The 26,808-nt window shown below is 42.7% G+C and overlaps 2 protein-coding genes across 4 annotated transcripts in view; both read left to right on the forward strand.

Moving 5' to 3' along the window:
- Positions 1 to 11,508, forward strand: part of LOC142590229 (uncharacterized) — a 34,542-nt gene extending 23,034 nt beyond the window's left edge. Inside the window, exon 4 of the mRNA XM_075702161.1 lies at positions 9,777 to 11,508. Coding sequence (XP_075558276.1) covers positions 9,777 to 10,002 — 226 coding nt within the window. The 3' untranslated portion in view covers positions 10,003 to 11,508. The remainder of the gene's footprint in view (positions 1 to 9,776) is intronic.
- A 3,247-nt stretch (positions 11,509 to 14,755) lies between these two features.
- Positions 14,756 to 26,808, forward strand: part of LOC142590240 (juvenile hormone acid O-methyltransferase-like) — a 45,860-nt gene continuing 33,807 nt past the window's right edge. The window contains exons 1-2 of one of the 3 annotated variants that reach the window (XM_075702180.1): positions 14,756 to 15,274; positions 23,510 to 23,616. In XM_075702180.1, the coding sequence (XP_075558295.1) occupies positions 23,527 to 23,616 (90 nt within the window). In that variant the 5' untranslated portion in view covers positions 14,756 to 15,274; positions 23,510 to 23,526. Of the gene's footprint in view, positions 15,275 to 17,221; positions 17,270 to 23,509; positions 23,617 to 26,808 lie in introns of those variants that run through there. The other 2 variants (XM_075702189.1, XM_075702171.1) reach the window with 2 other exon arrangements.

Below are 26,808 nucleotides of genomic sequence, written 5' to 3' on the forward strand. Positions count from 1 at the left end.
TGCAACCGGTCGTTTCGCTTCGGGAAACTAGGCGGTGCAGCTCCCGGAGGTGAAGCTGCAACTCCGACCCGGCTCACAAATCCTCTGTTGACCCTGCCTACATGTGGAAACCTACTGGGCATTGAAGTTGATGGCGTTCCTGTTAGATCTCTCATTGATACAGGAGCGCAGCTTTCAGTTATGAGCGCTGCTCTCCGCCGAAGGCTCAAAAAGGTTCTGACACCCGCCGTACCGTGCACTGTGCGAGTCGCCGATGGGAGTACTTCACCTGTCCTTGGAATGTGCACAGCACGTGTGACCATTGGGGGCCATTATACCGTTGTTCTATTTATCGTCCTTGAACACTGTCCACATGACCTAATTCTCGGCCTCGACTTCCTTTTGAAACACTCTGCCCAAATTGACTGCTCCGCAGGTGTTGTACAGTTGGATCTGCCGCTTCCTGCCGACGCAACTTGTGCTTCACACCGCTTATGTTCTGCTGAGTTTGCAAGGCTGTCTCCACAGGCTACAAATGTCCTCCTGACGCCCTGTCCTCCCGTACCTGATGGCGAGTACGTCGTGTCGCCGCTTACTGACATGGTTTTGTCGCGTAATATTGCCCTACCGAGCACCTTAATCCGGATCCGCGAAAACTGCGCTCGCGTGCCCATCCTCAATTTTGGATTTTCGTCCCATGTGCTGCCACACGGTATCGCCATAGCGCATATCACTCCTTTGGAAGAATTTGAGATTTCTTCTTTGACCTCTGAATCCTTCCTCAGTACCAACGGATCTTTGTCACCCACTCCTCTGTACTCAACGCCTGTGGACGATGTTTCTAAGATGATCACCCCTGACCTTCCTTCCGAGCAAACAACAGCTCTTCATCACCTCCTGTCATCTTTTCGGGACATCTTTGATTTGGACGACCGTCCACTTGGCCAGACATCTGTTGTCACGCATCGCATCAACACCGGTGACGCCAGCCCCATTCATAGACGGCCATATCGTGTCTCCGCAACAGAAAGGGCCATCATACAGAAAGAAGTAGACAGGATGATAGACAAGGACATCATTGAACCTTCCAGTAGCCCGTGGGCATCACCGGTTGTCTTAGTAAAGAAAAAAGACAACTCGTGGCGCTTCTGCGTTGACTACCATCACGTCAACAGGACAACAAAGGAGGATGTTTATCCCCTGCCGCGCATTGATGATGCTCTTGACTGCCTTTACGGATCTCAATACTTTTCATCAATTGACCTCCGCTCCGGCTATTGGCAGATTAGCGTCGATGAGATGGATTGTGAGAAAACCGCCTTCGTCACACCGGACGGTCTGTACCAATTTAAGGTCATGCCCTTTGGATTATGCAATGTGCCAGCTACATTCGAGCGCATGATGGACTCTCTCTTGCGCGACTTGAAGTGGTCTACATGCCTCTGTTACCTCGAAGATGTGATTGTGTTTTCGCCGAACTTTGAGAGCCACCTGCGGCGCCTCACAACCATACTCTCCGTGTTTCGCAGGGCTGGCCTTCAGCTAAACTCCTCCAAGTGCCATTTTGGTCGCCGTGAAATTAACATGCTCGGCCATCTCGTAAATGCCGCCGGAATCCAACATGATCCACAGAAAGTTCACGCCGTGCGAAATTTTCCTGTACCTCTTTCAACAAACGATGTCCGTAGCTTTCTGGGCTCATGCTCTTATTTCCGGAGATTTGTGAAAAATTTTGCCGACATTGCTCACCCTTTCACTGACCTTCTTAAGAAAGACGTCTCTTTCTCTTGGGAACCACTGCAGGAGAAAGCCTTTTCTACCTTGATTGAGCGGCTTACAACTTCCCCAATTCTGTCACACTTTGACCCTTCTGCACCCACTGAAGTACGAACTGACGCGAGTGCTCAGGGCATCGGTGCTGTCCTTGCTCACCGTCAACAGGGCCAAGACCGTGTCATCGCTTACGCTAGCCGCCTTCTTTGCACGCCCGAGCGAAATCACTCCATTACTGAGAGAGAATGTCTCGCGCTCGTATGGGCAGTCGCGAGGAGCTTCTGCGTTGTAACCGATCATCACGCCCTCTGCTGGCTCTCCTCTTTGAAGGACCCAACTGGACGACTTGCACGTTGGGCATTGCGTCTACAGGAATATACATTTTCTATTATGTATAAGTCGGGGCGCCTGCATATAAAAATGCTGACTGCCTGTCCCGCAATCCCATGGATCAACTGGATGATACCGATGCAGACTCGGATATCAGTGTTCTATCCATCTTCGGCTTCCTTCATATTGGTGACGAGCAGCGCAAATATCGTGTTATATTTACACTTAAGCTCCTCGCCCAGTGACACGTCCCTCCGGATGTTCACCTTGCGCGACGGAACTTTATACCGTCGTAGCGTTTGTCCTGACGGCCCGGAGCTCCTCCTAGTCGTTCCTAAGCACCTTCAACTAGCCGTGCTCCAGCAACTTCACGACGCTCCTACTGCTGGACATCTGGGCATCACTCGTACATATGACCGCCTACGGCGCCACTTCTTCTGGCCCGGCATTGATCGCTCTGTGCGCCGTTATGTCGCTTCTTGCGACCTGTGTCAGTGCTGGAAGACACCTGCTACGCCTCCCGCTCGTTTGCTTCAACCAATTAATATCCATACAGAGCCTTTCTTCCATGTGGGCCTAGACCTCCATGGCCCCTTTCCAATTTCTATCAAAGGAAAGAAATGGATTGCTGTAACAACCGATTATGCCACGAGATATGCTACCGCACGAGCGCTACCAACCAGTTGCGCTACAGATGTCGCCGACTTCTTACTATACGACGTCATCCTGCACCACGGCGCCCCTCGCCAGTTGCTGACGGATCGCGGCCACTACTTTTTATCGAAGGTCGTCGATGACCTCCTCCGCTTATGCTCTACAGAACACCAGATTGCTACCGCGTACCACCCTCAAACGAACGGCCTCACCGAGCGACTCAACCGCATGCTTGGCCATGTACGTTTCCGATGATCACCGTGACTGGGACGTCGCTTTACCATACATTACTTTCTCCTACAACTCGTCCCGTCACGACACTGCCGCATTTTCGCCATTTTACCTTTTGTATGGCCGCGACCCCACCTTGCCCTCTGATACGTTGCTACCTTCCGCAGTACAATCACCGAGCACTGGTTACGCTCGCGATGCTATTGACTTAGCCGCCCAGGCCCGAGATGTCGCCCATCATCGCCTCACATTCTCGCAAGCTTCTCAAAAGTGACGCTACGACCTTCGGTACCGAGACTACCATTTTTCACCTGGTTCCCTTGTCCTTCTCTGGACGCCTTCACGTCACGTCGGCTTGTCGGAAAAACTACTTTCCCATTATTCTGGTCCATAGCAGATCTTACGCCAACTGTCCGACGTGACATACGAGATCGCCCCAGTCGGTCAGCCTTCAGTGCATCCCAACGTCACCAGCGATGTTGTTCACGTTGCCAGGCTTAAGCCCTATGACCCCCCATTAAGTGAGGTTCTATAACTTGCACCGTGACGGAGCTACTCCGCCAGGAGGGTGATGTTACGGTGAAGGGAACGATGAAGTTGAATTGGACTAGACGAAGACGAAGTCTGGCAGTTGCCTGAACGCCATATACGCCAGTTGTAAATATACATTATTTTACACTCGTGGGCCTGCTTTCTTCCTGCAACAATATATATAGATATATACAGGCGAAGTCATGAGCATACAGCATAAAATAAACGCACCAGTAGAAATCGATACCCTTCACAGTAGCGCTAAAATAATGTAATAGTATCGAGAGTAGCAACAGTGTAATCATAAAAGTGGTAATGTGGAAATTGCTTGAAGAGCGATATTTTTTGTATAATTTATTTTTCCTCACGTGGAAGCAATGTTCGTTTTTGGGGAAAAGAAAAAAAATTTGAACTTCATCTGTTTTTCGCTTTTCTTTACTAAGGTATACTAAGAGCCAGCTCTTTGCACATGTCACTTCAGCTTGGCACAATATACCTTGGACCATGCAATGTGTGTGCTCGAAGGCCCGACTTAGGCCTTTAATGAGCGAGCCCGAGTCCGGCCCGGGCCCGCCACCTCAAGCCCGGACCCAGCCTGGGCCCGCTGGAAAACACTTCGGACGGCCCGGCCTGCGGTCCGGGCCGGGCCCAAGCTTTTGGGTCGGCCCGGGCCCGTGCAGTGCTCTACTTGTCATTTCCAGAAACGGTACAGTTAGAAGCGAGGAAAAATGCTTTATTTTACCCTGTTTCAAAATTAACTATTCTGTGAAGCAAAGTTCTTCACCAAAGAAAGATTTTTGTGCATTCTTGCGCTTTTAAGGCAGGTCACGAATTGTAGGAAACTTCAGAAAGCACGGAATAGCATAGAGAGCTTTGCCACTGGGCTCGTGCCCGATCCTAGTTTCCTCCCAGTACCGCTATCATCATGCTCTTCGCTCGAAGAACAAGCATCACTTTCACTCTCACTTTCACTGCCAGAGTCATAAAAATTGTAACAGCACAAACACATGCAACCACAAAGTACCAAGGACGAGACACAAGCGCTGACTGTCAACTAAATTTTATTGACGGAATACGGATACCTTATATAAGGGGAAAGGCAGAAGTGAAGGGGGAGGGAGTTTGCCTTTCTTCTTATAAGGTATCCATATTCCGTCAATAAAATTTAGTTGACAGTCAGCGCTTGTGTCTCGTCCTTGGTACTTTGTGGTTGCATGTGTTTGCGCTGTTACAATTTTTATGTCAAGTATGCACCAACTCGCCCAGAAAGAAGTGTTAATGACAGAGTCAAGGAGGAGCTTTCTTTTGCATGCACTACTCACATGCAAGTTGTCAGTGGCAGACGGCAAGGTTCCAAATCTGCCAAAAGGTGCAAAAAGCACATGATTAAAAAAACTAGATCTTTTAGCACTAACTGCTGCCATCTATGTTATAGAACACAGACTGAAGCAGCGCAGCCTTTGATGCACTGAAAATGTGCTGATGCCTATGTAGTAAAACAAAAAAGTGAAATAACAGCAGATTTCAAACTCTGGTACTGCAGCCATTTATGTAGTAGAAGAGAAACTAAGTGGACATGCGGGGTTCATCCAAATAGCTTTGAAAACGGGATCATTGCCATTGATGAGCTGAGCTTCTCCAAAGCAATATTAACTAGGCTTGTGTTGGTGAGCTGAGCTCATCCAAAATGCTTCAGGATTTAACTATAGTTAAAAAATCCCTTGCAATTCTTTTTGAATATGACAAGTAAACTGCTAAATAATATTTCTGCACAGACAGTAGGAAGCCCTAAATTTTGTTCGAAATGCCAGCTGTACTGGCCTGCAACATTTGCATCTCCTTGTGATCTTTCATGCTTTTATGTAGGTGCATGAAACACTTTGATTATTGTCTAGATTTCTCTATATTGACATGTGTAGTTATTTGTCCTTTTCTCGGACTGCATTTCACCCGCTAACAACTTAATGTTATCGCTCAGTGGCAAGAAACGCCTGCATGGTCTGTAATTTACTCAAAGGTTATCGTTGATTTTATCTGTTGTGTCTATTGTCACCGAACCTTGTGTAATCTATTGTATGTGCGATGCAAATTGTGTAGTATTTTCTGGAAGGCACGGGGGCACCAGCCATTATGCTGGAACCTCGGACGGGTCATGTATAAAAGCCGACGCGCTTGACTTGCTGAATCAGATTTTCAACAGTCGCTGACTTTGTTTGCATGCCGCTATCGTGCCTGAGTGTTACTTGTTTTGCTGGACACAAGTTCATCCAATAAAGAGTTAGTCACGTGATTCACAGTTGTCGCTACTGCATTCTTCACCATCACTACGTGACAGTATGTCACAAGTAATTGGTGCCTCTGGGAAGAGCAAAAATGTCTCCAGAAATGTTATTTGTTCATTGCAACTTTGATAAACGAACATTATAAATGTCTGTCAGCTGAAAATTCACAGCAAAGCATTTAAGTTTTATATTTCTAGTAATATGGAATGGCCATCTGCTCAAGCTTTGCTCCTTTCTCTATGGCCTGTTCTTACTAAAGTTTTACTTTTTATTTAATCTCACTTACATTTGCATGTTCTGGTGCCTTTTTTTTTTCGTGGTACTTCATGCAAGCGTTGTGGAATCATGCTCTTTGTAGAAAGCATTTTCTATGCTTTATTGGTTGAGCAAAATACTGGCATAAATTTGGATTATGGCATGTTAACTACCACATTTATTGACAGTAACCATGTGCTTTATCCAATATCAGCAAACAGCTGCATCAAGGCCACACAATAAAAAATCTGAAATCTCATCACTGCTGTTCTGGCACCATCTGTTCTTGAAGAGTGATGAGACTTCGCTTGTATCAAAGCTCAGCACACTGATGTATACCATCTGAGCAGAGTTCTACAGGCACTGCTCTGTAACTACTACTTCCAGTGCACAAGGAGAGGCAAAAATGACAGGGAAAGCCATGAAAACAGGGCAGGGGCAACATTTGATTGCCAATAACTCTGCTCATGCAAGATGCGTTCAAAAATGTTTTTTGCAAAAGGTTTATGATATGATTCCCTTTAATCTTGAAATATTCCACACATTTCTGAAAAGGTGTTGCAGAGAATGTTTAAGCCCATGAACCATTATTTTTTTTTCGGGGCCTTATATCTGAAAAAAAAAAAATGATTGGCATCTTCTACAGATGGCGTAAAGCGTTAGTAAGATGGAAGTGAGACTAGACCTATCTACAGGGTAATATGCAGTGATGTATGTGTCTTCATATACTATTGCCACGTCACTTCTGAACAACCTTATTCCTCACTGTGATGCTCATATGTATATATACTTATCGATTCACCTTGTTTTAGCTGTAATCTATTCAATTTATATATTTTATGGTTACTGCACCCATGCAGAAAAGCAATGCAGTCATTATGAATTGCTTGACCTGGTAATTTACCCTAAATTATGCATATCACATTCTTAACCCATCATACACATGGTTAAATGAAAACTCCTGTGATCATTATCTCTATCTGGCTAATTTTGAACCTGCGTACTGGATGCATTCACTTACAGCTACTTAAAGTGATGTCCATCAAATACCAGCATGTAAAAAACAAGGGATGAATGTAAAAAGACCTACACAGCGCTGTGTACGTCTCTTTATGTTCGGCGCTTGTTTTTCATGCGCTGATATTTGACAATCGTGAATAAAATACTAGCCAAAATTTCAGCTTTAGTAATGTAATGTGTGAGTGTGTAGCTCTCTTTGTAAATCGATCTGATATTTAATCATTTTGGTTGCAATGCTCTTTGGTGGCACATCAAAAAACTGTGCAGCACACAAAAGCAAGTGCGCAGCACACCCGCGAGTGAAAGCATATGGACCACAGGAGCGCATGCCAAACTGAATTGATGCACCATCTTGCCTGATGTCTGCTGTTGAGAGAGGCACGAGAGTGGCATTGCATATGCACGTCCCACCATGTCTGCTGTATACAATGTTGCTTTCCCTGACGAGGTACACTGCTCGTTGACTAAGGTGTGCATATGAATGGTTTGGTTATCTAAGGTGTCAACGGGGTGCCACTTCCTCTGTTTCGCCACATCTATGCCGCTGTCTCACTGAGTGGCTGTGGCAGGGCTGACATGTCTGTCATGCATCGCATTTTTCAGTTATTGTGCAGCCTGCTGCCTTCTTTTGCACCTTTTCAAGACTTGTGCAGAATGCCTTGCTCCTTACTGTGGCATTATACTTGAAATGCTCTTAACGTTTCCTGCCATGTATTGAAGCATGGATTTGCAGTTGGTGTCCTTCGCTTCATAAATAGTGTGCAACAAAGTATAAAAGTCTATGTACTGTTGTGGCAGCGCTACCATGTGCATGAAAAAATAACAGGAGCAGCTGCATGCCGCAGCTGCTATAGTTTCATTCACAGTTGCCCACTTGCGGATAGATTAGGTTGCATAATTGGCAGAGGTGACAGCCTGCAAATTTCCCCCATAAGCATTCTTAGGGCAAGTCAACATGCTATTGTTCCTTTCAGGTCCTATAATGTGGATACTATGGTGCACTCAATTTGTGCGACAAAAGACACTGATTGCAAAATCGTGCTTGAATACATGGCAGCAAACATTGGCAGCATTTCCTATAATATAGCACCATAGCAAGAAGGAAGTGATTCTGCATGATTCATGAAACAGCATAAAAGAAGGCAGCAGACAAAACGATAATCGAATAAATGTGATGCATGAAGGACACACGTGCCAGCTCTTCTGCAGATGTGATGGAGCAGAGGAAGCAGCACCCCGTTCGCATCTAGTCCATGAGCAGTGTACCTCATCAGGGAAAGCAATATGGTGTGCCATTAGGTATAATGCTACATGCATGTGTACTGCTGCCCTAGTGCCACTGTTGACAGCAGGCACATCTATTGTTTGGCAGCAAAATATGCAATGACACGTGACTGCAGGGCAGTAAAAACACATATCTTTTGGAACTAGAGAACCAATTCAAATGACATCACAACAGTACTACCCAGAGCCTTAATATAAGCAACAAACATTTAGAGTTACTAAAGTGACATTGCAGACTATGTTTATAAGCATTCATGAATTTTGTAAATTTATTATTCACCAACATGCAATATTACCATTGCGCAAAGTTGGCCTCTCCTATATAGTAAGCTTGCAATCATGGTGTTGTAAGCAAAGATGTGTATTAAAAAAAAAATAAACTTTTTAAATCAAGAATAATAACTAATCACTATTTTCTGGCTTTCTTTATGTGTCAAAAATTGTAGTCGAGATTTTTTCTTATTAAGTTGGAACATGGGAATTCTATTTATAGTTAGAGTTACGTATTCACACGCATGGTAAAGTACCACAAGCTCCCATGAGCAAGCATGCTTTTACAAAGCTAATAATATTTATTGAGTTAAGCAAATTGGCTTTAGCTAACTTAAGAGCTAATTCGAAAGCCAGGAACAGAATCCTAAGAACTTCACCATTTTCATTGAGACACCGTGCATTATCAATAATATCAGATATTTTTCTGTATAAGGCTCCCCTTACACAGAACAATATGTGATATTATTGATAATTCTTGTTTTCATCATCAGTGCACAAAGAAATAAGAGCTATATACTCCTGATGAAATAATAAACAGCTTTATCCACTTAACAATACTGTATGACATGTTACAAAAACATTATCCACTTGATCATTATAACATCCAACTTGAAGCATTCATCTACATTAGGATGTTACCATTGCATATCTCTATCAATGCTCTCAACAATAGTGTATTGTGACAATAATTCTTATGTCAAGTGTGCCTGCCTACAATTTTCCTTTGAAAACTCTGCTTCTTCTGGTTTAGGCAAAAAAGCTTGTGTTGAAATGATATTCCTATAGTGGCCAATTAAGAATGCAGCCCCTCACTGCTAAGCCCGAGGGTGCGGGATCAAATCCTGGCCCCGGCGGCTGCACTGCGATGGGGGTTAAATGCGAATACACCAGTTTATCATGCATTGGGTGCACATCAGAAAAGCTTTGGTTATCAAAGTTAATCCGGTGCCCCCACTACAGCATCACTCACTAATTCTATCAGCCTTTATTTATTCGCAAACAAATACAAGGATTCATAATCGTATCATGGTTTTGGCACGTCAAAACCCCAGAATGTAATTTAAAATGCAGCCCCGGGAGGCACTTGTGGTGTGCGTCTTCATGTCAGTTGCCTATGTACTTGTGTTGTACTGAAGATTGACGTGCCGATTTATTTCATTGCAGAGAAAGGCTGCTGGGCATCGCCAAGAAACAGTGGCATGAGATTAAGCGCCTCCGAGTCAACGTACGCAATTTAGAACGAGGGTTGGCCTCAAACCTTGTCATGGATGAGACCTATCTGCTCGACTTGCTTCAGCGTAACCTTGATGGCCCACTACTCGATCGCGTGGTTGAAATAATTGTTGGAGATGTTGATGATGACAATTGTCCTGTGGCTGTAGACACATGAGATGTACAGTTTCTGATGTTTTATTCTTAAAGGGGCCCTGAACCACTTTTTATCAATGTGGAGCAATTCATTTGAAATTGAGATAGGCTATATCAGAGATACTTTGCCGCAAAAAGTACTTCAGTGCGTTCAGCAGAAGCAGAGTTATTGGCAATCAAACATACCCCTCGCAGTGCTTCTGCTCCTTCTTCAATGCCTTACACTGTGAAGGCTACGGCGGAGCAGGGCGTGCCCACATTGCTCCGCTTACTGAACGTCACCGTGCCGTGTAGTTCAAATTTGACTTTGGATGTTCACGTAGACAGCACTACTTCCAATTTTGGTGTAAGCCTGAGCAAGCCGCAGTGCACTCGGCCAGCGGACTTGTCGCAGCACCCTGTGGTGGCCGCAGTATCTACGATACGTAGCAGACTGCAGATACATGCAACTATAGTGTGTATGCGCAGCGTTTTCTTTGTGTGCACGACAGGGTTTGAGTGCTAGCTCGCACTCGTATGCTCCAGTCTGGCTCTACATTGTGCGGACTGGCTCTGTCCTGCACCAGCTTGATCAACGGATAGTAGCCACATCCCACTTACTGATTTTGAAGCACTATCAGTAGCTCAATACAAAGCGAAATCTGCCAAGGCGTCTAGCGGCCAGGAGTGAGTGCATGCTGGCAAGCATATGTGTGGTCTGACCTTAAGTTTCGCGTGGTTCGAGGCTTGTTGAGTATTCAAAACTAGTCAAAATTAGTGAACCGCGATGGCTACGACACCGATAAACAGGGTGGTAAAAGTTTAATTCTTATGCGGGCGGCCACGGCTAAGTGTGAGCAAATGATAGTCGGCTTCTTCTGGAAGTACTTAATTATAGTTGAAATTTGAAAGCAGATTTTCGCTTGCTTCAGCCTGTTTATTAAACTTTGTCAATAAATATACACAGTAACAGTGGGAAGAAGCACACTGATCCGAACACCCTTCTTGATTGATGTCAGCTATTGGCCAATAGCAACCGTGTACGGGGAACCTGCTATAGTATTACGAAATAAAGCATCCAGAAAAGAGTGAGGAGCAGGTTTCTGTAGAACAGAGTGTGTGTGAGAGAAAGGTGACTTAGCACTCCATTTGCAAGCTCCATGCACTGCTCATGACTGCAAAACTTGGCTGAAATGTTCACAGCAGCATACGCTATCCACAAATTATGTTTTTTTTTTTTTTTTTTTTTACCATTTCGGCAGGGTGGTTCAGTTTTGGTTCAGTTTTGATAAAGAGTTCTGGCTCTAATAAACTTGTATGTGGCAAGACTTGAAGGCAGAATTTATCCTTGTCATTTTGTGATTGTATGCCCTGCCATCCACAGCCGCTGTTGTAATGCATTCTGCCTTTCCTATGATCATTTGATGTAAAAGTCCACTGAACTAGTTGCACAGTTTGTGAGATAGCTTTCTTGTGCTACCCAAATATGACCAGTTGGGTTTCAGCAATTATCTGTGAAATTGCAATAAAGGTTGTTTTTAAGTGCACACTTCAACTATACACTTGTATCACTCTTAGCCTTATGAAAGTGACTGTTTCACATTTAAAGGTAATAACCATGTCGGATTTGAACTTCTGGTTATTTTTCTACGGGTATAAAGGTAGCAAAAGTTCATCTCAAAGTCAATAATGTTATACAGTATGTATGACAAGTGGCATATTAATTACTTAGAAATTGCATCAATAAATTTTGCTAAAGATTGCCTTTAGACCCAATAAAAAATAACCAAGACATCTATATCCGCATGGTTCTTGCCATTATTTACTACTTCGCACATCATGTTTAACTAAGGGGACTGTCATTTCATAATGTCTTTTTTTCTCTTCGATAGTTTCTTGTTATAAATTTGCACCATTTTCGAACCCTATTGCTTCCATTTCCAGAAATCAGTAACTCAATAGTCCTGACAAGAAAGCAGTTCTTGCTAAAAGAACAAAGAAAAATTGGAAGAGCCTTCAGAGAAAAAAAAAAAAAAAGGCCACAAGACATTTTTTGCACCCGAATGTTAACTAAATTGGGGCGTGGGGGATGCTGACAAAAAGAAAGGCAGGCTCAGCATGTAGGAGTTGCAGTGTTTCTCTCTGTGTTTGAGAAAATATAGGAAGTGTTTCGGCGAGCTCCAAGGGAAGTGGGAGCTTGAGGAATCATCCTGAGAGAGAGAGAGAGGTCGTGTGATGTTATGACTAGTAGGGTAAGTGTCTGATGTGACGCATGTAGACGGTAAATGCAAAAGAAAACAAAATCACAGTCTTGATGAGATGATGTGTGTGAGTCGTAGTTTTGGCAGCGAACCAATTGACTCAATATATAAGAACAAGAAGTCCAGGGCTTTGCGCTGTTTTGATGGGCAAGGCCAGGGACCCAGCATCCGTGTCAATGTCAAGGGGCCTTGGTCGAGCTTTTCCCTGTTCATCTTATATTGATGTCGCTCGTCTCTGTAAGCTGGGCACTCAAGCAAGATGTGCTCTAGAGATTCTACCATGCCACAGTTGTCACAACATGGATTTGTGGTCTGGCCATTGCAGAAAAGAAGATTGTTCGTGTATGCAACGTTCAATCAAAGCCGGTGATAGAGGGTCTCCAGATGCCGTGGTAGACATTGTGTTAGCCTTGATTGGAGTTCTGGTTCGATGTTGAACAAAAACTTGTAATTGCCTGAAGATGAAGACCATCTTTTATTTCGTTCACCGAGTACATATCACTTCGCCAAAGCTGCAGCTTCACTTTTAATGAAAAACTTTTATAAATTTTATGCGATTATGTCCTTTGCAGGCTGCCCCATCCGCCTTTTCATTACCTATTATACTGTAATGTGCTGGAAGCCACTGAAATGCTATCGCCCATCCAGCGTTAGATGCCAAGTGGTGCAGGTATGCTATGTCCTGGACCAAAATGCAATTGCTTGATTTAGTGCTTTTCATGCAAAGGCTTTGCAGTGCTGCTTTTGAGTCTGTGAAGATTGTCCATTGGTATTGAAGTTGCCGTAGTAGGTACTTTAGTGCCTGTTTCATCTCGTACAGCTCTGACAATGTTGACGTTACTCGCTCTAAACGCCATGAAAATGTCTGGTCTCTGGATGGAAACGAAAATACCACAGGAACAACTGTGTTGCGTAGAGGAAGCGTCAGTAAATATGTGCTTCATAGTGGAGTACTTCTTGCTCATGTAGGCCAGTGCTGTCTGTAAAATAGCGGCTTGAGGCATTTTCTTCTTGGACTCCATTCCAGAGAGGTACTTTCGAATGTGTACAGGAGACAGCATCCACAGAGGGAACTGTAGTGGCATGATCTGTGGTGCCTGTTTGGGGATAGTGAGTCGAATTTTGCCAACAGCTTGCCTGAATCCGGAATCGTTTTGCAGTGACCACTGCCCAATTCTGATATCGGCTTCTGGTTTGCAAATGCCTTCACTAAATGTAAAAATGAAATGCACAGACTGGCATGCTTTTAGAGGTGCCTCTAGCTGAGGTATTACAGCTGCAACTCGAGACAGCGAACTCGTGCCGACAATAGCCCAGTGCCTGAAGAAAACATTGCGTACTACATTCCGGCACTCTGATATTCCTGCTAATGATAAGTATGAGCACCATCGCACTTGGGCACTTGAAGGAGATCAGTCGCCTACTGGTGATCCTGAGGCTGTCAGCAGTCCACGATTTATATCCAAGATGAAGAAAGCAAACTGCAGTGACTAAAATTACTCAAAAACTGGCCGAGCAAAAGCAGCTAGGCAGATAACTGTCATCTTTGTCATCATCCTGATATGATAGTTACATGTGTTGACTACCTCATCTCCTTAGTTTATATATATATATATATATATATATGTGTGTGTGTATATATATATATATGGATACAATGTGCCATGTGGCCGCACACATAATAATCACTTCTCATACAAAACAAATTACCAAGTTCTGTGAGTGACAATGGCAAAGTGACATAACCATTTGGTTCTTGGTTGCCCGACAGAATGACCTTTATTGGTGTATATGCAACTTTTGCTAGCATACTGCAGTAGTTTTTGGGCCTCAGGTGAACAGCTGAGACCTTCTCCTTTGCGCAGTTTGCGCAAGTACTAAGCATAAACAACGTGTCATTATTTAGTATATACAATTTGGCGGCATCTACAGGACAAGGAGCAATGGCGACTCCTAGTTTGAACCCGGGCTGTTCCGTAGGTTGCGGCCTTGGCGAACTCCAACCTATGGAACAGTCCGGGTTCGAGCCCGACTCCACTTGTCGCAGGTGAGTAAGATCTTGCATGCGTACAGCCCCCGGCACGCTCCAAGCCACGGACCGCCCTGTTACAACTTTGATCCCATCGCCGCCCTCTTTATCAGGTGCTTTCCCGTGGCCTCCGTTTGCCGGTATTGTTCCTATTTCCGCCTGCCGAATGATTTTGATAAAACCAAATTGCACAGTAAAGTCCTTTCCGCAAAGAGAAGCGCGAATGAAATCGCACGCAGAGAGAAGAAGCGTCCGAGATTGCGTGCACGCAGGTTTCTGCGCGCGCAAAATCTCTAAGCCCATGCTCTGATACATACACATTCCGGGCAGCCTCGCAGCGAATTAAAGCATCCGCTTTAATTTGAACATCCCTTTTACTGCTAAATATTTCCACGTGCTATTTAATCGTACAACTGACTTAGTATTAATAATTTTTAGCGTATACATTTACTTTCTCAGCCCGAGATTATTTTGGTTGCCATGGCAGTTCAGACAACGTTCTCAAGTACATGAGCGCGTCCCCTGAATCAACCTTGAACGATAGTTGTGTGCTGCGCAATCGCCAGATAATTTGCTATCGTCCATTCCCCTGCGCTCGCTTTACATAACACGATAGGCTCAAATGGGGAACTTAGCTCATATATTTTTTTAAACCATATTTTGCCGACAAGAGATGGAAAACCAGAGGTTGGCAATGTCGCTGCTACGTGCTAGCAGTAGGTTTGCACACAGCGCGACTGCTCGCATTGTAGTGTACGATAACGGATTTCAAGAAAGTGTTTTCGCAATACACGACGTGGACGATGTCATCAAGACGCTGAAAGTAAAGCTTGTGTCGCGACAGTCGCGGAACGCACGATTGCTGGTGCTCGCGTCGAGTAAGCACCGCGTATACTCGTAGTGTACGCTATCTATACTTGAGGAAGTAATCACAAAACTGAGGCGTACAAGTGACTCTGAAAAGCAGATGTTCCTGCGTTTTTCACAGAGGACAGAAAACCAGGTGGTTTGATTTCGCTCAGAAGGTACGTTTTTTTCTTAGTAAGATTTTCTGCTAGTAGCCTGCGAATGAAACCATGGAGTCGTCGGCGAGTTCCAGACGCGTTAATTGTTGAAAACCTTCAAACTTTCAACTATTTCAACTGACGGCGTGTGGCTGCCCTTGAGTGTTGTTAGGAATGCTTGAATTCAGCATTGCACACTTGCTGGGAGCTCGCAGCGCATATTAGCTGTTTTACATGTATTGATCCTTTAAGTAAGATTGTCGCAGAATTAGGGGATTGACTGGCTTCTCCGAGACGCACGTGGGAGCGCTGGTAGTGTGCGTCGTGCACAGCCTGGTCGTAGGCACAGCCGATGTGTGACGAGCTAGTTCGCCTATTTCCTTGATGCATATTTTTTCTATTCTTTTTTTTAATAGCACTGTACACATTCGGTTACAAATAATATGCTAAAGTAAGATACAGAAACAAACAATCGTGTGCAACCATCTCTACACACGTCCTTGAACTTGGAAACAACTACACGACAATCAAAAATTGCAGTCTGCGGGCCTTTTACCTTCACAAAAAGAACAGAATTTCACATCATTACTTGGGAAAGCAATGCTGTTCATTTCTACCGCTCGTGCTAAGTGCCTTACAAACACAAGGAACACATAACTGGAGCGCAGTTGTTCCATGTGTATGGCACAAATTGTAGAAATATTGTACAGCAACCTATTGCCTTGTTCAACAGATTAAATGTTCATATAAGTCATTGTTGCTGTGAACATCTATAACAAGCACGCCTTTGGTCTCTTCTGTGCATATATTTGAGAAAAGTGCAGTTCTGTGTAAGCAACAAAATCTGCCTTTTTCTCTGATTTCATGGGTTAAATATACCATTGTCATTGCAGTTTCGGACTTCTGGAAAATAGATGCAACAAGGCACCTTACAAAATTTAGAAATAATCTTTAACAACCAACAAGTGGGCATGCACTGACATGCAAGAAACTTTTACAAGTTTAAAAGTTAGTGAAGAATCTTTCTAATCTAGACTAGGTAGCAGCCAATATTCGTCCTATACTTGTGACATGCCTGTGCAGTATAGCGGCTAGTGTGCCAAATAATTTTGCCCGAGATAGATGTGCAAAATTATTTTTTGTTTTATTGTGTTGCCATACAACTTAAAAAGTTCGAATAATATTTTCGTAATTAATAAAGACGCCAGTTTTGAGTTCAAGCCTTGAATTGTTTGGAACATATATTATGGTCCTTTACATAGCAGTATGTTTGATGTGCATGCACTTGCCAAGCTTCACTGCTGTTGTTATCTTCATGCTACGTACTGCGAAAAAGAACACTAAAAGCAATATGTGTAAATGTACTGAACTGTCTGATTAGGACACTGCAACTTGTCCTAATCAGAGTTTATGTATATATATAGACATAGTGATACAAATTCCTGTAGCAAGTGCTCTTATGCATTAAAGATCATTGTGCGCCATGTTCACTCAAGGTTGGACATGACCTGGTAAATTTCTATCTCCACAAACAGTGAAAACCAAAAGATTGCCGGGAAGAATACAGGTCGGTGCCCACCATCCCTGTTCATTTCACACAGTTCAGGACACTGCATAACTAACTGGAGTAAGAAAATAAATTTTCCAGACCTAAACAACCAGTGTAAACATAGATATCAACGTGTTGACAGGCATCAATGCATGTTGTTAATACACATTGGCACATTTAGGTATCTAGGAAGTTTGAAGCTTGAAAGCTTCAGCTACTTGTGGTAGCTGAAGATTCCCCAGAAGCTCTGTGCATCAAGCCGCGTTCGTGGCTTTTAGTTCCGGTCCTTTTCCATGTATTTTCATGCAAATAAATAAAATATTTTTGATAACATTACGGCGTTGGATAATAATCTAAATCTGTGTTTAAATCCGTTTTTACTCAGGACAATGGAACTTAACCAGATTTATGCCATCAGCTGAGGGGAACCGGCAACATGCTCAGTGAACTAAAGCTAATGGAATCGGGTATACTCTCACTGCTGCTTAACATTGACATTAAAATATCTTGCAGCCCAGATGGCATTCCAAATACTTTTCTCAAGAGATACGCAGAATGGGTCTCGAAATACCTTTTACTTATTTTTAAAAATGTCTAGAATTGTCTGACGTGCCGAAAGACTGGAAAATAGCAACGATTGTCCCGATTCTTAAATCGGGTGACGCAACAAGCCCATCAAATTACAGACCAATTTCGCCAACTTGCACATCTTGCAAAATTCTCAAACATATCATACTAAAACACATTGTAACCAGTGGCGTAGCAACAGGGGGGGCCGGGGGGCCGTGGGCCCCGGGTGCAAGAGGCCAGAGGGGGGGGGGGGGGTGTCATATACGTCTGAACATACCCCTCTTTCCACCGGCTACACCCGGAGCGAGGGGGGGGGGCTGACAGAAGACCTATGGGCCCCGGGTACCAGACGACCTAGCTACGCCACTGATTGTAACCATTGCAGAAAATAATAACTTGCTTAACAACAACCAACATGGTTTCAGAAAAGGACTGTTAACCGTTATGCAACTGATACAAACTGTTCATGATCTCGCTCTAATAATTGATAACCACGGGCAGACTGATATACTATTTTTATATCTATCAAAGGCCTTTGACCAGGTTTGACATCCTAAACTCCTGAGCAAACTACAACACATTCTTGGATCTGGCAGCATAAAAAAAAACTGGATAAAAGCTTATCTTTCAGGTTGTCAGCAATTTGTTGAAATTGAAAGTCAGCAATCGGATTGAGTAAAGGTGTCATCTGGCGTACTACAAGGGACAGTCTTAGCACCAATTCTCTTTTTAATGCATCAATGATATGGCAGATAACATGTAATCAATGGTGCGTGTTTGCAGACAACTGCATTATATATAGGGAGATTAGGAACCATAATGATCAAGTAACACTAAATTACAAACTTGCACAAATAGTAAATTGGTGTCAGGCATGGCAAATGAAGATGAATTTAGACTAGACTTTTTATGAGAGTAAGCAGACAAAAGGACCCACTAGAGTTCACCTACACAATCGAACAGATGAAATTAAAAATTGTCAATGATTATAAATACTTGGGCATTGTTCTGTTGTCTGATATGAAATGGGATAAACATGTGTCACAAGTATCTTCTAAGCCATTTTCAACACTGTTCGCTTAAACACTGTTTAAAATCTGCCTCACCTGACACTAAGATGCTAGCCTACTCCTCATTCGTTCGTCCTGTACTAGAATATGGCATTGCCCGTTGGTTCCCTCCCCCATACCAAACAGTGAATAAAATGCCTAGATTCAATACAGAGAAAAGCCATAAGATTCATTTATATTAAGTACAACTGTATTGATTCCCCGACAGAACTCCTTAACAAAGCCTGTCTCCCGAGTGTTTGCAAGTGTGCTAAATTCTTATGCCTCAAGTTTCTATTTCACCTCCTTAATGGGAGCTACAAACTAAACAGTTGTACATATGTCTCTTTCTCTGAACGGCGAAACACTAGAACTAACCATTCTAAACATTTAATTGAATATAGGTTTCAGGTATACACATTCAGGTATTCACCCTTTCCTCAGACAATCAGTGATTGGAAGTCATTGCCCAGAGATATTATAGCTTGCTCACCTGATGATTTGTTTCCTGTGCTTGAACGATATGTCTGTCAGTATGTATTGTGATTGTAAAGGTTGCCTACAGACACCGCATTTTATTTTGAATTGGTTTCGATGTACCTTTTGTGGTTAATTTTCTGCTTCTGAATTGTTGTGCATTAATCTTTAAGGGCTGGTTCAGGGAGGTCACACCCTCTACTGCCTAACTATGTCTTCTTGTTAACTGCAATATTAACAAGTGTATAAGTGGTCATTCATATTTTGATGTAATGTATTTTCCCGTGTCCTGCAACAGCCTCCATATGCAGGCTAGCAGTATGTATGAAATAAATAAATAAATAAATAAATAAATAAATAAATAAATAAATAAATAATCTGGTCATTAAGGGGACACATTTCTAGTCTGTACTAATGGCACTGAGGCTACCATTGTCTGCTCTAATGAGTCCACTAGGTCTGGCATTTTAGTAAATCAGGTTTCTTTGCCACGAAAAGCATGAAGCTTCAATGAGGACCAATGCTTACGTCTAGAATAACTGGAGTTTACTTTGTGGAGAGTTGTTGTAACAGTATGGAGGGTCCAGTGTTATTCATCATGATGGTTCAGCATATGTAATACATTCTGGTGTTGCTAAACATGAGATTGCCAGCTCAGTCGTTTGCTGCATCTGCCATGTCTTGGTTAATAAGAGATGCAAAAATATGTGCATGGTAGCATTTTATTGTGTCCTAAAGGACTATAGAGCTGAATATATGGTGGATACTACCATTTTCAATTACTTATTGTCCTTAAAGGTCCTACAGATGTAAGTAATGGCAATGGTACATTAAGAAATAGACTGAGAGACAAATAATCATGCCAAATGAGAGGAATGTGTATAACCCTTTAAGGCGCTGTGTACACACCTGTGTACACCAAAATCGTGCATCAAGAACAAGAACAGTGATGAAAGTAAATATTTGAATGTGTCAGATACACTTTAAACACTTCTGATTGGAATTGTGCTGCAAGCTTGAATATTATGTGCAAGATGTTTTAGTAAAATAACCGTGAAGGCATGATGATTGGGTATTTTTGCTCGGGGTGAGTATGTCATATGCAGCTGGTTCACTTCCTTCATTGTTTTTCACAGTGTGGTGCACCAGGAATAATTTTAAAGTGACTGGATCGGTGCTTTTCAAGCCTGCTAGTCATGAAATAGTTGACGTTCTCATACCTGATGTTCTTGTAGTGAGTTTTTGCATGGAGTCTGCATTCTGTAAACTTCGCAAAACCCACTAAAGAACTGCAAATTCTCATTCTATTCCGCAGTTGTATGCTTTTTATAATTCTGAAGATGGAAGGAATGCGGTGAAATTAAGTTTTAAATCAACAGAATTAATTGGTACCTGAAAGGCATAAACCACTTGCAACAGTAACTTTATAAGAACCAGGATGGTGTGATGCATGAAGGATATGGAAAAAAGTTTAATCCTATTACTTGTGCTACAAAACTAGACAGTTTTGCCACAAAGTGTTCAAGCAAGGCTTTGTGGGGAAATAATGCATGGAACACCAGTGTATTTGGTGCAGGGTTGAGGACAGATATTTTGAAACTTTTGCTAGTCTCAGGATTCCTAGGAAGTGGACATACTGTAAACATTGACGGGCTGCAGTTACACAGTTGGAACATGTGCACTAGCGTTATTAAAAGTTAACTGGTAAAATTTTTTTTAATAGCTTGATCGTAATTATCACAATTTCTGATCTCTACCACTGCTATAAATTTATCCTCTTGTCTCAAACTTAGACTCCTGGTTTATAATGTACACTGTGTGAGTCATTCATGTTAAGTCAAACAAAGAGAGTGCTCCATGGCACTCATACAGATTTGTGCCTTGGGTTTTGCTGATGCTGTAGTAAAAACTAAGATGAGTTGCAGTTCTTAAAAGTCAATTCTTAGCTTTCCTTTCCTGAAAGGCCAGATGCCACTATGAGTTGTGATACCAAAGTCACATTAGGATCTAGTATCTGCAACTGCAATATGAAATAGTGTTAGTTCATTGTGATGTACAGTCGCTTCCTTGCTTGTAGGCAGCTGGTTATTGCTTATAAATTTAGGCCATCGGCTATTTCAGTGTATGACTTGCATGCCTAAGATTGAAACAGTTATTGTTCATTTTTTTACTTCGTATCTCTTAGTTTCCAGTAATACTACCACTGGGTGCTTTTACCATTATCAAGGATTATGGAAATTGCAATTAGTGGCTTCATAAATGTAATCAACCTACCTCCAAGCTATGAGGGTATTATATAGCATAATATACATCATTATGATTGCCATATTGACATTGATGATTATATACATCTTGTATTTAGAACATTTCTAATTCACAAAAGTTAAATTTGCATGAAAGCCTGTGACGTTGTGCATATAATTTACATTGTTACAGTTATTAATAAATTCATTCAATTTACTGAGAAATTCACATTGAGTAATGATTTCATTTTCTGGAGGAAATGTATCCAATTGTTTAACACAATTGAGTGCAGCTTACTCGCATTTGTTATGTGGTTAGGAAAGAATTGAACCTCACAGCCTTTAAGAAGTGTAGGCAGATAAGAAACTTGTTTTAGCCTGTGTTACTTGAAGATGATTCAACAGTTTTGACTTACAATTTACTTTTTGCTTTACTGTGAACTGACGTTGTTGGCATATTACCTGACAATGCTTACAGATGTCTTTTTGTAATGAACTGTCCTTGTGCCACTGATAGTGGCGCAGTAGCAGATTTCCCAGATATACTTTGTGGCGCAAAATACATTTCTTGAAAAGGGACAGAAGAGAGGAAGACAGTGAAGCGCCAAACTGCCAACCGTTTAATGACAGCCTGAAAAAACGTATAGAAGAAAAGACAACGTCCGCTTATGCGCAGGGAGCCAAGGTGTGACAGAACAATATGATCATGATAACATACTTTGGATAAAGCACATTTCTGCGGAATATAATACGATAGATGTATCGCTGACACAATCAGACCAATCAGACAGTTTGTTGCAGTTTTTAGACCTTAACCTAACATTTATGAGTGAGCACGTTTGCTTTGCATACCTCCCTCGAGGTAAAACAGAATTGTTACAATATGACTCAGTGCACGCTAAGACTGAAGCGTGGAATCACCCTACTTTGCCTAGAATCAGCTCTGCACAAGTCATGTGTGCATGTGATGCAGGCGAGTTTTTGCCGTCAACTTGAGAGACATTTAAAAGCAGGCTACCTTCAGTCTGTCTTAAATTCCGTGGTCAAGTCCCTCCTGCAGAAGCTAAAAACTACCGCTGCGAGTGTGAAAATGCACTTGAAGGAAAGGGAGCGTGTGAAACCAGAAGTAGTACCTTCTGTGCACCATGTGAGCCATAACCTCAAGAAAGTAGCTACCAGATATGGCATTCCGGTTGTTTTTTCGGCTCCCAACAAGTTAGCTCAATTGTGCCCACGGATCACACGCGAAGGGCCGTGGGGCTGCCAGAAGCAGCACACCAAACATTTCAGGGACTGTATTGAAGGGGTGGTCTACGAGATATCCCTCGATTGCGGCAAGTCATACTTTGGACAAACGGGACGTTGTATTAATGACAGACTGAGGGAGCATACTAGTAGTATCGGTAAGTGTAACAATGCGCACCTTCCTGTGCACTGTAAAGCCTGTCGTTGTACGCCATGCTTTGAGCAAGTATTGATTCTTGGCAAAAGTAGACCAAACTGCAAGGGAGTTGTTGGAAGCCTTCTATACTAAAAATAAAGGGTCTGATTGTGTCAATGATACATCTATCGTATTATATTCCACAGAAATGTGCTTTATCCAAAGTATGTTATCATGACCATGTTGTTCTGTCACACCTTGGCTCCCTGCGCATGAGCAGAAGTTGTCTTTTCTTCTATATGTTTTTTCAGGCTGTCATTAAACAGTTGGTAGTTTGGCGCTTCACTGTCTTCCTTTCTTCTGCCCCTTTTCAAGAAATGTATTTTGCACCACAAAGTATATCTAGGATATCTAAGCACCAACTTGCCCAAGAAGTCCTTTTGCAGTAGCAGAGTTAATCAAACCAAGTCAAGAACACATAGAGAGAGCCATGTATAAATAATTCTTAGCGATATAATGTAAAGTGTGAGCCGTTTTATTTTGAACATGGTTTGTAATGGAACTACTTGCTCAACCTTTTCATCACAGATGGGAAAATGCTGCACAGTTAGTACATGCTCTTTCTTTGTGGCCAAATAGAGGCATGTCATGTTGCATATGCCTTAAAAAAGAAAGTAATGGTGGCAATACAGGTGGAACACAAAAGTGCACGCATACTGAAATTTTCAGGGCACATTTGAAAGCACTGTGTGGTGAATATTAAATTGAGGCCTTCCGCTATAGTGTTTCTCCCAGGAGGCACTGTAGTCCAGGAGTAGCTTTGGGTTATTACATGTAGTGTTTGTGTCATTGTTAGCATTTATAAATGTGTAGTTGCTAGGTTGCAGTAAATTATGTGCACTTCTATTTAACGAAAAATACCTGCTGTACTTGGGCCATGGAAACTTGCACTAACTGTTGACATTGAATTTGTACTGCTTTCAAAAGCTGCAGTGTGTACAAGAATGGATAAGGCAGCATCATTTCCTTTGCCTCTAAACTACATCCAACAAGAGTACAGCAATTATGCTTCTTCGATGGCATGGCTTTCTCAGGTTAGTAATGAGTATGTTTTAACAAACCTGCCCGCATGTTGCAGTGTACTGAAGTGTGTAAAGCAAGTCCAGTTAATTGCAACAAACATCTCATGTAGACAATATGCAAAGCCTACGAGTGCACTTCTCTACAGTTCTCGTTTGACCAAACCATGCAAGATAACAGTCCTCAGGCTAGAGTGGTATTATAGTGATATAATCATATTTAAGGTGTCGCCATGTGGGCTGGTGACGTCATTCCTGCCACCTTCAGTTCCCCATTGAGACACGCTTTCAAAATGCACATGTCTGAGATTTAACAGTGCTACTACCGTGATTGTAGTTAGGTCAGGTTGTATTCATGGGAAAGCCTGCTTATGGAGTGTTGAATATTGTCCATTAATAATTCAACTAACAGATCAAATGAGAGGTTTGTGTGATGCCATCTGATCAGGTTGATATCATTATAGAACATGTCATTAACCAGCGTCAAAAACAAACAGCAATATTGCAGGGCACTGGTCCGACTATGCTGGTCCACTGCCAGTCGGTGCGGTGACTTCGGTCTGAAATTCTTTGCCTCAATATATCGTTCGCGTCTTCGTTGTCGTCTTCCACAGCTGGCCATGCCGCTCATCATGCCAACGTTCCCATACTGCCTCTCCCTCTGCGAAGGCTGACGGCACTGGCCCATTGCCAGTCCAGGGTGTCTACCAACCGGGAAAACCGGGCAATCTCAGGGATTTTGAATAGTCTGGAAATACTCTGGGAAAACTCAGGGCATTTGTGCTTCTATCAGAGAAAATTAGCTGTCATTTTATTGAAAGGGGATGAAAGTCGCCCTAATGTTGGCTCGAGTAAAAGAGAGGAATCGTAACTAAATTGTCTTTGATGCCGTGTCGTCGGTTAGAGGAGTTGCCAGTGTATAGTCAACGACCTATTTACCGGTCGCCCGATAATTCGGACGGCCTCGCGGCAGTGTATAAGAACGTTGGAAATTTCGGACGCAAAAACCCTTCGCCGTCCGATTTTCCGCGGACTGTTTGCCGTGATTGCAGGTCCGAAATGCCATTTGCCAAAGCCACCACCGCCACCATTTTGCTTACCTGGCGGCCTCGAACCGGCGCTCTCGCACGCAGATCCGCTGGCAGCCGTAACCACCACCAATGCCTAGTAAAGGAGGCATTGCCACCACCGCGGCAACGAGAGGCCTAGCTGCTTCGATGTTCGATATTAAGGACCTTGCTGTTCGGTGCCCTATTTTTCATTGAAAGAATTCGCCACTGTCAGCAATTGCACCGACTCTGCCTCTGTAATCCTCGCGATTGCCTTCGAAGCTTAGAAAGCACGGCGCGTTGCATAATGCCGGTTCCCGAAAGGCGGCTTCGCCTCAGCACAGGAATGTTACGCGGCGAAGCTTACGTGAAGTATTGCGGTGAAGCTTAACAAGCGCGGTAAGGGGCAATTGTCACGGGACACAGCTGACGTATTCCCTAATTATACACGTGCGCACCCGCCGTCTTCTGTCGCAGTACGAGCTACGAGCACCGATATGCCTAATAAGTATAATGGCAGGCCTTCAGAGCTTTTTCGGACGTGCTTGTGGCGTTTTGAGCCCGTAAGGGCAGTAAAAGACGTGCATTCATTTTTTTCGGACTGCCAGATTTTTCGGAAGTTTTAGCGTCCCCTAGGGAGTCCGAAAAATCAGACGTTGACTGTACAACTGACTGACCAAGAAGATTCTTCAAATGGTCCGTGGTGCGAACGTGCTGCAGAACGAGGACAGAACGGACCGTTGCATTGAGGAATGATCAGGAAATGAGCTGTGCCGCCTCTTTTTTGAGGGAGCTTGAACTCAAAAAGGAAGGTGTTGGCTGACGCCAAGATGCAGGTGACCCTCATCCAAACCAAAATAAACTGTTTAAAGCAGTGAAACACAACACACAACCCGTGCCCGTGCAGCCCGTGCACAAGGCATTGTGCACGGGCTGAAAGTATGTCAGGACCACGACCTACTGTATAAAGATACCCTTATACAGTAGGTCGTGGTCAGGACATTTGAGGTTGACTTTCCAGCTGCTGAGAGAATCTCACTTGTGACAAAGTTCGGGCCTAATACCAATGAGGTTGCTATCAGTTGATAGAAATAGCTCATTTTCGAAAATATTTGCTTCTGTATGCATCTCTTTTTATTCGTATTTTAAAATATTCAACTCGATTTGCAATAGGCTTTACCATCTGTTTTTCGAAGGCATTGTATTCACTGTGCGTTTTACTAACCCCTCCCTTCAGTTTTCTATTTTGAGTAAAATAAACATTACTCCTTACTATTCAAGCTGAATTAAGTTTTTTTTTTAAATTTTGTGACATGCTTACTAGGGAGTGACAGCATCGGGCTACAGGGTGTCAGCCTGTCTTGACATAAAACGAAGTTCTGTGTCACTCAGGGAATTTTGCAAAGGCACTCAGGGAAAACCTGAAAAACTCAGGGAATTTGAATATGTCAACTTGGTAGACACCCTGCAGTCTGTTTGAAAATGGTGCGATAGAAGAATTGGAAGATTTAATTTATAAAGTCAGGTGATTTCAATCACAAATTCTTTGCCTCAATATATCGCGATATGAAAACACGTATAAAGCTGCACTCAAATTTATCATTAGGGAATATTCTAATTGGGAGATATTCTTTATTTAGGTCATTGATCATTTTAAAGTATTGTCAAAAATTGAAACATTAGAAAAATGAAGCATCAAGTTTACAACTTTAATGAGCAACGAGGAGCAATATCCGAATTATATAAACTGCATGTTTTTATACATCTGAAGCAGACAAAATTGATACATTATACACTGCAATAGAACTTATGCAGACCTCATGTAAGCGATGTGATAATTTCAAATGGGCTAATACACCATATTTGTCTGCCTTAAAGCCTAACAGGTACAGTTTCTGGAAATATGACACCTGTTTTTAGAGCAAAGTTGCAGAGATGTTAACTTTGTGCTTTGAAATATGCCGATTTTAGGCAATTTTTGTAAAGTGTGTGATGTTCTAAATCAAGGTTATGCTTCTAACAGTCGATATAATTTAGCATTCTCTCTTAAATGCAACAAATTCCATTCGAATCGGTTCTTGATTAATGAAAGTATTTCTGCATTTCATATATATTTGAATATAGAAATTGGAGTTGGCCCCAAAATAAAACTTTCTCC

This window comes from Dermacentor variabilis, chromosome 1 (assembly GCF_050947875.1).
Source record: "Dermacentor variabilis isolate Ectoservices chromosome 1, ASM5094787v1, whole genome shotgun sequence".
Taxonomy (NCBI): Eukaryota; Metazoa; Arthropoda; class Arachnida; order Ixodida; family Ixodidae; genus Dermacentor; species Dermacentor variabilis.